The 12,261-nt window shown below is 45.2% G+C and overlaps 1 protein-coding gene across 3 annotated transcripts in view; it reads right to left on the bottom strand.

Annotated features, from left to right (window-relative positions):
- Window positions 1-12,051, bottom strand: part of HEATR3 (HEAT repeat containing 3) — a 366,680-nt gene extending 354,629 nt beyond the window's left edge. The window contains exon 1 of one of the 3 annotated variants that reach the window (XM_069604764.1): window positions 11,775-12,051. In XM_069604764.1, coding sequence (XP_069460865.1) covers window positions 11,775-12,005 — 231 coding nt within the window. In that variant the 5' untranslated portion in view covers window positions 12,006-12,051. The remainder of the gene's footprint in view (window positions 1-11,774) is intronic. The other 2 variants (XM_069604763.1, XM_069604765.1) reach the window with 2 other exon arrangements.
- Window positions 12,052-12,261: the final 210 nt, after the last annotated feature.

The raw sequence follows: 12,261 nt of genomic DNA, 5'->3' as shown, positions 1-12,261 counted from the left end.
ATGCTGTACCCTGGAGTAGTCATTACACGACCCCAATCAAACCACCTGCACAGCAGGGTTGCTCAAGATATACTCCCAATTTCCCACCAATAACTCAATCCCAGCAAGGGGGGCAGGCGGAAGGGAGCACATACATTTCCCCTCCGAGCCAAACAGAGAGAGGATCGCAGTAAGTGGCAGCACAGCCACCCAGGGCAGTAAAATTCAAACTAATGCATTATGGTGTCTGAGAGTGCTATGCCTTCAGTGGATTGGTGTCGGAAATATAAATGGTAGGGAGGTTGGTAATAATTGTATCCAGATTATATCCATTATAAAACATTAATAACCTGGCTAATCACAATCCATATAATAAATATCAGAATGCTCTAAATATTCTTTTAGATGCCGATTTCACAAAATTTAAATCATCATACATAAAATCGTCATCATCGTGATTCATAAAAAGGGAGAAAATTCACAAGTACTAGAACAAGGAAGAGGGCTGTGGGAGGTAATGTCCTGCAGGCAATCCCAGGATCCATCTACTCTGATAAAAATATCACAACATGGGTTCAAAGGCAACAGGATATCACGTCATTATGCTAATTAAATCCTACCACTTTTTGGTCAAATGAAGTTGGCAAGTATGGTGAAGTTGGCAAGTATGATAAAGTCAACCTTTAAGGGGGGGCTTGGGAGATCTCATGTAACGGTATCAAAGTCATACTTTAATGATGGCGCCGTAACACGTACCCATTAACTAAGCCTCACTTGGAAGGCGTCACACCCTTTATGATGTGCACTTACAAACATGTTAAATGCCTTTTGTTAGCTTAAAATGGTCACCCACAGCGCTGGTCAATGGGCCGGCTCTTGCCGGGTCTGAGATCCGCCATCATATGTCTGCCAGGATCTCAGACCCGGCCTGCCTCAGCCCTTTCAAGCAGTTCAGACCAGGACTTTTGGGAGCGGGACACCTCTCCCGCTCGGCACCCATGAGGGTGTCGAACAGGAAAGGTGCCACGCTAGCAGGCCAATGAGGATGCCGAGCAGGAGCATGGTGTTCCTGCTCAGCACCCACATTTTCCTGCCAGCCAGGGCCAGCCCGAGGCATGGCACCTCTTGCTGCGAAACGCTCGAGATGCATACCCTCCTACCAACCACCCATCAGACCCTGCAGGCCCGTAAGTGCTGCCTATCACTTCCTTTCTTCAAGCAGAGCATTCAAGGTGGCAGTGATTTATGAGTGATGTCCCATTAAGAGACGATTGTTTTGGGAAAGCCAACGTTTCTGTGTTAAGAACTGCAAAGGGAAGTTTTTATTGTTAAGGCACACGCAGATCGCTAGTTATCTGCCTAAAGATATGCACTCCTCCAGGACAATTTAACATACCCCAAACAGGTTTACATTATCTGCCTTATTTTCACACCAAGAAGTGTTTTTTTTGGGTATAATTTAACATTTTCCTCACATTATACATGCAGCATGCCTTTGTCAAACACACATACAGGGATCGAAACGAAGATTGGATAAGCAGGAGCTAAAAGCAACTTATGCTATCCAGCCTTGATGAGTGACCAGAAGCTACCACTGGTGAACGAGGAGCTAGAAAATAGTGTTCCACAAATCTAATTTCCATATAAGATGCAAACATATCCGTCTGTGCTTCATTCAGGCCTCTTTATGCTTAACATGTATGCTCACATGTGTATTTATAGAATGTCCCAAATGCAGAGTTAAATTCACAAAGGTGAGTTTGTCCAGCATCAGGCGCCAACTGTAGCTTCTGGTAGCTGTTGGTTTCAAGCTAACCAGGCTCTTCAAGGTCACAAGCAGGAGCTAAATAGCTCCCAGCTCCCCCTCAATTTCGAACCCTGCACATAGGTAACCTATTCACGCATTACATTTTGTTATGATTCTTTAAGTCTTGAAAAAACATTTGGAAAATCAACAGGCCATGTTTTACCTTCTGCTGACTTGCATTCTGGTATTTGTAGTCTTTCATTGAAGGTGGGGGAGGGTAATGCTACGTTTGAAAACGTTTTGCCTAGTATATTTCTATAAAGATTTATATATTTGTGAGATTTTGTGTACTTTTCAAGTTATCTTTATAAAATAAAGTACCGTTTGCCCAGGGTGTGGCAAGAGAGGTTGCAATCACGGAGACGGGAGCAGTTATTTTTCCCTGACTGCGGCCATATCCTGTTTTTCAGGACACATGGAAAAGGCTACATGTGGATGGACAGTGTCACTTTTCTTCGAGGGCAGACGCAACACCCCTTGAGTGTTTTTGAGGCCAGCAAGCTTGCGCAAGTGTTTGCCACTAGAATGTCACCCAGATTGTCACGTTCCCAGTGTTGACGCTTACACACAAGACCACATAAAATTGTCATCAAAGCAGGTCTCGTATTTAGATTTTGTTTTCACAGGAATATTGCACTATAAATTGCTAGGCTTAAAAGGGGAGCACATTTTATACTTTGCCAGCATAGTTATTGGAAAATCTCATTTATTTATTGGTCACTTGTTAGGTGCTTATACAGGTAGCAAAAACTGTTTCAAAGCGCCCGAAGGGCAACAGGGAGGGGACAGCAGATGAAAGACAAATGAAATACAACAATGATGAATAAATAATTAATTTAAGTACAAGTAAGAAGAGTAATGGTGAGGGGAAACAAACCTACTATGCCTTGTGAGTGTTTAGAATGTACAAGTGCAGAGGGGAAAGTGATGTGGGATAGGTGCTGTGGTGCTCATGGAGAGCAGCAGGAGAAGTGATATATGATAGGTTATTTATAATGCGCTTAATACCCAGAGGTTTCTAAGCCCGGACCCAGGGATCGAACCTGTGTTGCTCCGTGTCGCCTTGCTTCCAAGGCGAGCACGTTGCCCCTGAGCTATCCTCCCAAGACCAAGTGCTAGGAAGAAGAAACGGAAGTGCAACATCCAGTGGGGAGGGTGGGCCTAGGCAAGTGCAGAGGCTAGACAGCGGCAGGGATAAGATGTGGGTGGTCAGGGCCCAGAGGATACATAAGGGCCCTGCACATCAGTCAAGCTACTGTGCGATTAGAAGGCGAGAGAAGGAGGAAGATCTTGAAACTTTTGCGGGAGAAGGAGGTCCTGCTCAAGACAAAGGAGTGGGGAGGCTATTCCAAAGAAGGGAATGTTTCATGTTATTTTTCTGGTGCTGATATATATATATCCTTTACACCATTGAGCGTTAAGCTCGATGGTGTAAAGGAAGAGGTACAGCTGTTTGGAGCTATTTGGTTGGTGGCGAGAGCTAACATTGCTATAATTAACTGATAAAAGTGCCACCAGCTCTCTCTATTAGCGGAGCTGTGAGCCTGAGGTGTGAGCCAGTCTACTGCAGCTATCCACATCGTTGTGCTAAACCAGCAGGAAGTGCCTATTTCTACTGAGATACACCGCGGAGCGGTGAGCGGAGCTGTGAGCCTGAGGTGTGAGCCAGTCTACTGCAGCTATCCACATCGCTGTGCTAAACCAGCAGGAAGTGCCTATTTCTACTGAGATACACCGCGGAGCGGTGAGCGGAGCTGTGAGCCTGAGGTGTGAGCCAGTCTACTGCAGTCCGCTGCGGACGCGAAGCCAAAGTCAAATGGAGCCAGAGGTACGTCCAGAAGCATGTCCATTGAAAACCTCTAAAGTATTCAAAAGCCCAAAAACACTCCTGAAAGAGTCGCACCCGAAAAAATCGGCATACCCGGAGGGGAAATCCAACCCCGATATGAGGTGGAGGAGGAGCAAGTCCGATTCGACTCCTGTGCTGGGGGCCTCCCAAACGGTGCCTCTATCGATTCTAGAATTGTTACATACGAAGCAGCAAAACTCGAAGCCTGCCTTATGCAAGGCACTGAGGAATACTCAAGACGCAGCCATGGCGCCCGAGAATACCAAAGCAGGAATGACGACCATACCTGACCCACGAGGACAAGTGGGGGAGCTTGTCGGGATGGCGGTTCCCCTGCTGGTGCCGCTGCCGCCGACGACGAGAGCAGAAAATCAGCTCTCAAGTATCCGGGCGTCGCGGTCGGCGGCCGTCCTCAGCTCATGGGACGTTGACCTGAGTCCAAGGTGTGGGCTCGGAGGAGCCCGGTGCGGCGGAAGAGACAGACCAGCAGGATCCATACAGCCAGTTGAGTCACGGTGGAGAGAAAGACCTGAAAGATGCGCAACCTGATGAAAAAAGTGAGTGCCCTGCAACACCTCCCCCCTCCAATCCAGTCTCATCTAAAGAGGTTAGACGGACTGGAGTGAGAAACGCTACTATTGCCAATGGTGACTCAGAAGGGACAAGGGGGAATAGCGCTCCAAGAAAAAATATCGGACAAATCAGAAAAAAAGAGAAACAGCAAGTCACAGCAAACCCAGTGAGGAGGGGGAAATAAGTCTTGTAGTGGAAGGAATAAGGGCGACTAAACTACCCTTAGTTTCACTAAAGGAAAACTCCATGCCTAATGGGATAGCCATTCGAGCCCAGCTCCATGCATTGGAGCAGGACACCGAAAAAACGGCGCAAGGCCTGGGGGAAAACCAGGCTAAGATTGCAAAGCTCTCAAGGGAAGCCAGTGACTGTGTGAGAACTCCCGATCATGATAAAGACACGGATTCGGATAATGAAGACTCTGAAAGTGAAAACTCTTTTGAGGGCGAGCCGGATGACTCCAATAAAGAAACAGATGGGGAACAGCTAAAAATGGGCTCTTGCCCTAAAAGAAGAAAAACGAGGCAAAGCAAACACCATAGTAAAATCTGGGCCTCAAGGAGCAAAAAAACAGCGAAAATACGAGCGCAAAAAAATACCACTCTGGGGGATCAAAAAGCGAGAAAATTAAACAAAAAAGGGTTGCCAAATCCGTTACTTTCACGCCCGCTAAAAGCCTTTTTCACACTACAACAGAAAAGAAAACAGAGCGCCAATACCGAAGTATCGGACGCAGAGATGTTGGAAATAGCAAACCTAACCCAGCCGGTACAAAAACAGAGAAAAACTGAACAGCTTGTAGCGGCAACAGATAAGTCCGGCCAAATGGATGTGTGCAGGATAAAATCATGGCTATCTCAAATCTAAATAGTGGTATCAAAAAAGTTAAAGAACCAGAAACCACTGAAATTAGCCAAGTGGGCGAAAAGGACCCCCAAAGAGGTAGGACCGAGATGCCTCAGACTATATCCACGCCTAAAGGGGTTCATCAATTTATAGAGGAGATCTTAGTGTCCGATAATGATCAGGAAGAAGAGCCCTCTGAGGGGGAGAGTCTCGACTGGGAAGCCAACCGAACGAATCAGATACAGCAAGATAAAGAAGAGCGTTTGGCTTCGACAAAACGCCATTTTTCCAGGAGGGCTGACGCTGCGTCTCCGCCTTTATTGACGAATTCCGGATTTCAAAGAAACCCCCCTAACAACGACAGAAATGTAAGACCAAGAGGGGAACGCCCAGATCTTAACTCTTCAACACCTTCAAGAAGATCTGACAAAAGTCAACAGTCACCAAAAAAGAGACGTCTCAGCGAAATCGCTGTGGCTCTTTAAAATGAATCGCCAAATAAAAAACCAGAAATGATTGCCATCATGTCGGCTATGACAATTGTACTGGCTCCTTTCTGCAAGCTGTACGAAACAATTAAAGACAACGTACAAGACAATTCAGCAATTCTTTCCAACCTAATGGCTAAATTAGCCAAGATGGAGTCCAATTTACCAGGAAATGCAGACCTCATGCTCAATCAGAAACTTTCGTATGAAAGGAAACTTGAAGCATTGGAAAAAAAGATCGAGAACTTGAAAAATGCGACGGGGACCCAAGGTGAGAGAACGATAGACAGATTGCAAATGTGGCCAAATCGCAAATGTGGCCAAATCAGAAAACAACGTGGGAAACCAACTTTGAAGCATTGGAAAAAAAGATCGAAGGTTGGAAACCTTGAATAAAGGTTTCTCAACCATCCCTACGATCTCCGACGAAGGTGCAGACGAGTCACTGACCCACGCGAATGGAAAAAAGAAAACTGTGCTGATCCTGGCGCAAGACAAACCAGATGGTAGGCTACAGGCTAAAGCACAAAAGACGCATCTCGTAAAAACAGATCTGAGTAAGAAAATAATAAATGAACAAAAGGAAGCCATATCAGCGGATAAAGAAGTGAGCATGGGGCAGAGGCCTAGCGAACCGCTGGCGAGTAAAAAACGACAAGAGTCAAGCACTAAATCAGAGGCGATTGGCCTGACACGATCACCACGATCAACAGAGGATTTCCTACAATGCACTGACTTAATGAATATCTCTACTCATTCAGATAATGGGTCAGTTAAACTAAAGGTTGACAACAAAGAAGTAGGGGCGAAAAAGTACAGAGATCTTGCAGAAACATACAAAGCAAAGTCTAAAAATGACAGTGAGAGATCTAGCCAGATGGAAAAGACTGCACCAAGTCTGTCTGATGGACAGGGAGCTGTTTTTCAACCAATGCCGGAAAGTGAAAAAATCCAAACAGAGGGGGAGAAATCAAGAAAAAGCCCTCATAAACAGCGATCAAAGTATGAAGGGTTAAGACTGTCAAAAAAGTCCACATAAGCATCGAAGGGAAAGAAGAGATGTGGGTAACAGAAAGGTACCCAAAGAAGCGATACGAATTTTCAAGCTGGAGCAAAGGGAACTGGAGAGAAACTTCCATATTTTGAACAGACCAACAATACTCCAGATAACAAAAAAAATGAAAACCCTAAAAAAAAACTTAGGACAGAGGATCTGGTGCTTGTCGAACCCTATCATAGGGAAAAGAAGGCGAAAGCATTTATACACCTGAAATCAGCTGCCATCGAACATATCGACGAGGCAGTCTATGAGGAATTCCAGCAACTAGGCCTGTCCTTGATGGAACATAAGAGAATTACAGAGTACCAAGAACCCGAAGAGGAAAGGACAGAGCAATATAAACGACAAATTCACTACAGATCGAAAACGGAGGATCTATACCGGCAAACCCGAGGGTATAACACTCGAGAAAGTAGGGAGTTGCACAGACGACCATTCTACCAAGGCCGGGGTACAAGACAGCCCTCAGATAGGAGGGGGAGAGAATATATAAACCAAAGTCACGGCCAATACACCAAAATACACTCTGACTGGATAGAAAACACTGCAAAAAGCAATAAAAATGATCAGAGATCGATTAAATACTCCTCCAGATCGGACTGTCTATCGCCCGAAGTGTTCACAAATAGTTCTGACAAGCATCGGAAAAATACGGAAGATGAAAGAAAACCGAAAGGCCCATGGAAGTGGCTCATGTCAAATTGGTCGAAAAAGAATGACAAATAGCAACGACCTGGGTTAGCTTGTCGCAGTGACTTTAACAAAACCTGCAACGATAAATGCAACGAGCAACCCGAAATGGCAGCCTTAAAATTGGGCTCATGGAACACGAGAGGCCATATGCACCTCACGTCACCGGAGAGGCCATATGCACCTCACGTCACCGGGAGATGTCGATCTCGGCGCCTATGATATTCTCTGCCTCCAAGAAACCTGGCTCGTCCACCAACCGTTTCTGGACGGGTTCTCCGTGAAGATCTCTCCTGCAGTTAAAGGCCTCTTAGGTAGACCGTCATCGGGTTTACTTACAGCTATAAAAACAGGGACAGGACTGAGTGAACCTAAAAACTGGAAACAGTCCTACGAAATGCTTGCCATCCTGACATCCATATCCCAGGGAAAGATCAAAAGGAAAAATGGACATCAAAAGACGATAGCTATTATAAACTGCTATTGGAACCCCCAGCGAATGTCTACCAAAATATTCTGCGACAACATCGCCGAAACAATTGACCAGCTATATGCAGAATTTGATCAAATCGAGCTCATCATATGCGGCGACATGAACGCCAAATGTACCGAGGTCTTGGAGTCCATTCCGAGGGTCCATTGGGGAGACATGGATTCTGCTACCGAAAGAGGCATAGCCTTGAATGAAGTTATGAGTAAAAGAAATGTCCAAAATGTGGCGAGGTTATTCCCCTATCAAATTAACTGTCCAACATGGGAACGTAATGAATCAAAAGCAACTTTGGACTACATCTTTATCTCCAATGGCTTCATCCAGGAGCTGTCAGGTTTCGAGGTCAAAAAAACCATCCATAGTGATCACAACCTTCTGTGCTGTACATGGAGTATCACTACCAGGATATCCAAAACCTACAATTGGACGACAGAGGTAAACCAGCAACAGACTCGCCTGCGGTTAACCGAACGAGACATTGAGAAAATTAGAAATACCTGGGAGGTGAGAGTAAAAGATCAGGCTTGGACCGACAAGAGAGAAAGACCAAACTACCTACCGTTATTGCTAGCTTTCCAGGTCAAAGGAGCAGGGAAAGCGAAGAATATGCCCCAGAACAATCACATGTATGATAAGACGGTGGTAGAAAAAAGAAAAATTGTACGTCGTTTGCGAAGAAAAGCTAAGAAATCCAACGATGAGCTTGATTGGGAAAATTGGCGCAAGGAAAATTTAAGCTACAGAAATTGGCATAAACATCACAAAGCCACTCTGTGCCAAAACGATGCCGAGGCGATGATGCAAAAACTTCACACAAAAAAATCTAGTGACTTTTGGGGTTTAATAAAAGAGATGAACAGGCCCCTGTCCGCCGCAATGGGAAATGCTGTAGCGGAAGAAAACTGGATCCAATATTTTACGGCTGAATTCGACGGCCCCACCAGTGATAGCCAAGGGGCAAAGCAAAACCAAGTGATAACGTGGGTCGATCTAATACTACGGACATCGAAACAGCCATACGGAACCTGAAAACATCTAGACCGCCGGGCCCTGATGGACTCTCCAACATGGACCTGAAAATGTTCCTGAAAAAATGGGCTGAAATGATCAGTGGCATCTATTCGGAATGTGGGAGAACCAACATGGTGCCGGAATCATGGCAGAAAGCAGTAATTGTCCCGATTTATAAAAAGGGACCGAGACAAGAACCGGCGAGTTATAGACAAATCGCCCTTTTGGACATTCTGGGTCAAATCTACGCGACCCTGCTACTCGTCCATTTTCGAGCTTGGGAAAAAGTCAGCCAGGCCAAAGATCAGCTTCAAACTGGCTTCCAGAAAAATGGGTGTACATCAATCAACCTTCTCATACTTAACATCATGAAAGCCAAAGTCAAAGAGGGGGCGCCTAAAGTATATTTGGAATTCGTGGACCTCTCAAAGGCCTTTGATAAGATCGACAGAAAAAGCCTGTGGACGAAGCTTCAAGATTGGAACTGCCCGGCAAAAATATTGGAGCCAATAAAAGCGCTCCATTCGAACACCAAAATAAGAGTTAAACTCAACAATCAGGGCATGCTCTCAGAGGAGATAAATGTTAAACGAGGAGTAAAGCAGGGATGTCCTTTGGCACTGGTACTGTTCACAGCTTTCTTGGGCGACTATCAACTCTCCGAAGAAAAAATTCGATCTTTTCCCCCCAAAATCGGGAAAACTGAGATCCCACGGTTACTCTACGCAGATGACATCATTGTGATCGACCAGACGAAGGTGGGCCTGCAAAGAAAACTCCGTAATTTGGAGGCCTACATCCTGGAAAATAAGCTGGAACTCAACAAATCGAAGACAAAAGGTCATGGTGCTCGAGAAAGTCCCCTGCAAAAAGACGAAAAATCTAAAGATCTTCCTGGACGAGTCAAAAATCGAAATCGTAACCAACTTTAAATATCTGGGGATTCAATTAGACAGTTCAGGTGTGGAAAAGAGCCTTGTTGACCAACTCTGGGAAAAAGTGAAAAGACGGACTACGCAAACCAGAGCAGTAGACCGCAAATATGGCAAATTCTCCCTGATCCCGGCTATAACTTTCTATAAAACTAAGGTTGTTCCGGCCCTGATTTATGGTACGGAGTGTGTGCTATATCTCCAGCGCAACATCTGAAGCAAAATCGAAGGCCACCTCTGGAAAACGGTCTTAGGCCTACCCAAATCTACCGCCATGCCAGCCATAAGGAGAGTTGGGGCTCATATCATTAGCATCGACAGTGGATCAAAGCGCCTTGCGCCTCTACAGACGAATCATCATGTCTGACACCCTACCCATTTATAATACCATACGGGAAGAAATTGATTTAGGCAAATGTACGGCTTTGAATAAATGGGTGGAAGCGAGAAAGAATGATCTGAGAAAAGTTGAATGCACCGAGAAAGAGCTAATAGAAAACCCAGAAAGAATTTTAAAAAAAAGACGGAAAAGTGACAACAGAAAAGGCGGTGGAAAACAAACTCCTGAAACATCTCCCACCCACTTTCAACAAGGGGAAAAAACCGCTCCAGTACTGTGTAAAGTTTCCAAATAAGAAGCTGAGAATTTCTGTCATGAGAGCCAGATTCAACCTCCTCCCTACGAGAGAGATCAAGAAATGGAACCGAAAGCCGCTGCCGTTTATGTAAAAACGAGTCCGCTATTGAGACTTTAAAACACCTCGTGGTCGAGTGTCCCAACACAATGGAAAACAGAAGGCTATACCTCCCCTGCCTGGCCGAAAATATGTGGATTTTCCAAGTAGATGAACTATGGAATAGACCAATATCGGGTGAGAAGACAAGATGGACCCTGGCTCTGGCCAAACTCATCGACCTAGTATTTGAACAAATTAACAGTCTTCAGACTGAAAGTACTTCGGTGACGGTCTCTGACCCTGCTGAATGAGGCCTTTTAGCTTCCCGGACAAGGTTTAGGACTTGGACTGTGGCCCGGTTTGCCAGCCTCTAGGGGAGGTTTTTGAGAGAAGCTACCATTCGTGGGTTCGCTTTCTTTTATGATATGTAAGATAGAGAAGGTTTTTGACAATACTCAGTAAAGACTGAGTTAAGTTCAAATAAAAAAAATATATAATCTATTTTATAATGGCCAATGCTCTTGTCTTGTGCACTTTCTTCTAAGGGTCAAGGTCAATTGATCTAAATGTGTATGTGTCTTTCATATATGTTCACTATCTCCATACTCATGGATGCCAGCTTTTGATTTTCGCTATGAGGACACAAGTTCTCACAATGAGTGAAGTGAGAGAGCCATACTCAACATCCCCAGGTCAAAACAACACTTTCTACAGCACATGTTGCAACAGGAGACGGGCAAGCAGAGCTCACCAAACTTGCCACAAAATCTGCCAATATTCTAAAATGTCAAGGCGTTACTTTGCATGGAGGGACGTAGGGTTATATAGAAATCAATAGATAGCAATTTTTCTAACGTCTGGCAAAGATCATGCAAAATAGACCCCTAACCACAGCCTCCTCACATGCAAGCCCTACCAGCACTTGTAGCTTGCCTTCTCACCTCAACAGATGATGGGACCCCAAAGCCATTTTAAAGTGGCAACGATAACATATTTTGGGTGCACCACTGCCACGTAAGTGATTTAAAGTGGAATTGGCGTATAGTGTGGAATTTGGAAAGAAGCAGCAGGAACGACATTTGCACAATTTTTAAACTATTATTTTGAACTTGCACAATTTTAAAACTATTATTTTGAACATTTCCTTTGAGCGCAGTTAAACTGCAAGCATTGTCCTTTCTGAACTCCACCCCCTTGTGGGATACCCCTTTAAAAGTTTTCCATTTCCAACACTGACATAGAAAACGATTAAAAACGTATCTAACTTTAGCTACACATTGAAAGGTATGGTTAAAGCAAGAAAGTTATTCGTTAACTAAAAATTACAGCAAATGCTGACTGGACACATCTTGGACGCTACTACCCTTACCTTTGCAAGCAGTTCCGATGCTCCCATGCTGTCTTCACTCTCTGCGTCCATGTCCATAGCACCGGACTCGCACACCCCAGCCTCACAGGCTCCCACGGGTGATATGCCGGCTCTACTACGGAACTTGTGGCCCCGGGTCTTCCCCATCGGGTCAACGCTGCTTTTCAACGAAGCGTCCGGGTGGGCATGCACAAAACTCACATGGAGGCGGCCATTGATCGTCTTTCGCATGCGCAGTGGGGAGCAGACTCACCAAGCGGGCCTGGCCGGCTGCAGTGGAGCAAGCGAACTCTCCTATTGGTCTTTGGTTCGGAAAACGAGGAAGTGCCAGGCCGGCGGCATACAACGTTATGATTGAGAGGTAAGCGGATCTACCCGAACAGAACAGCGTCCTAGGCTCCAGCGACGCACGCTGGAATTACTTACATTTTCAACGGCAAGAAAATAGCTCGTTCCGGTAACGTGAAAGAGGAATCCAAATGAATAT

This window comes from Ambystoma mexicanum, chromosome 1p (genome assembly GCF_040938575.1).
Source record: "Ambystoma mexicanum isolate Mex_15411 chromosome 1p, UKY_AmexF1_1, whole genome shotgun sequence".
NCBI classification, from domain to species: Eukaryota; Metazoa; Chordata; class Amphibia; order Caudata; family Ambystomatidae; genus Ambystoma; species Ambystoma mexicanum.
Note: the sequence above shows the minus strand (reverse complement) of the source record. Positions and strands in the feature narration are given on the sequence as shown.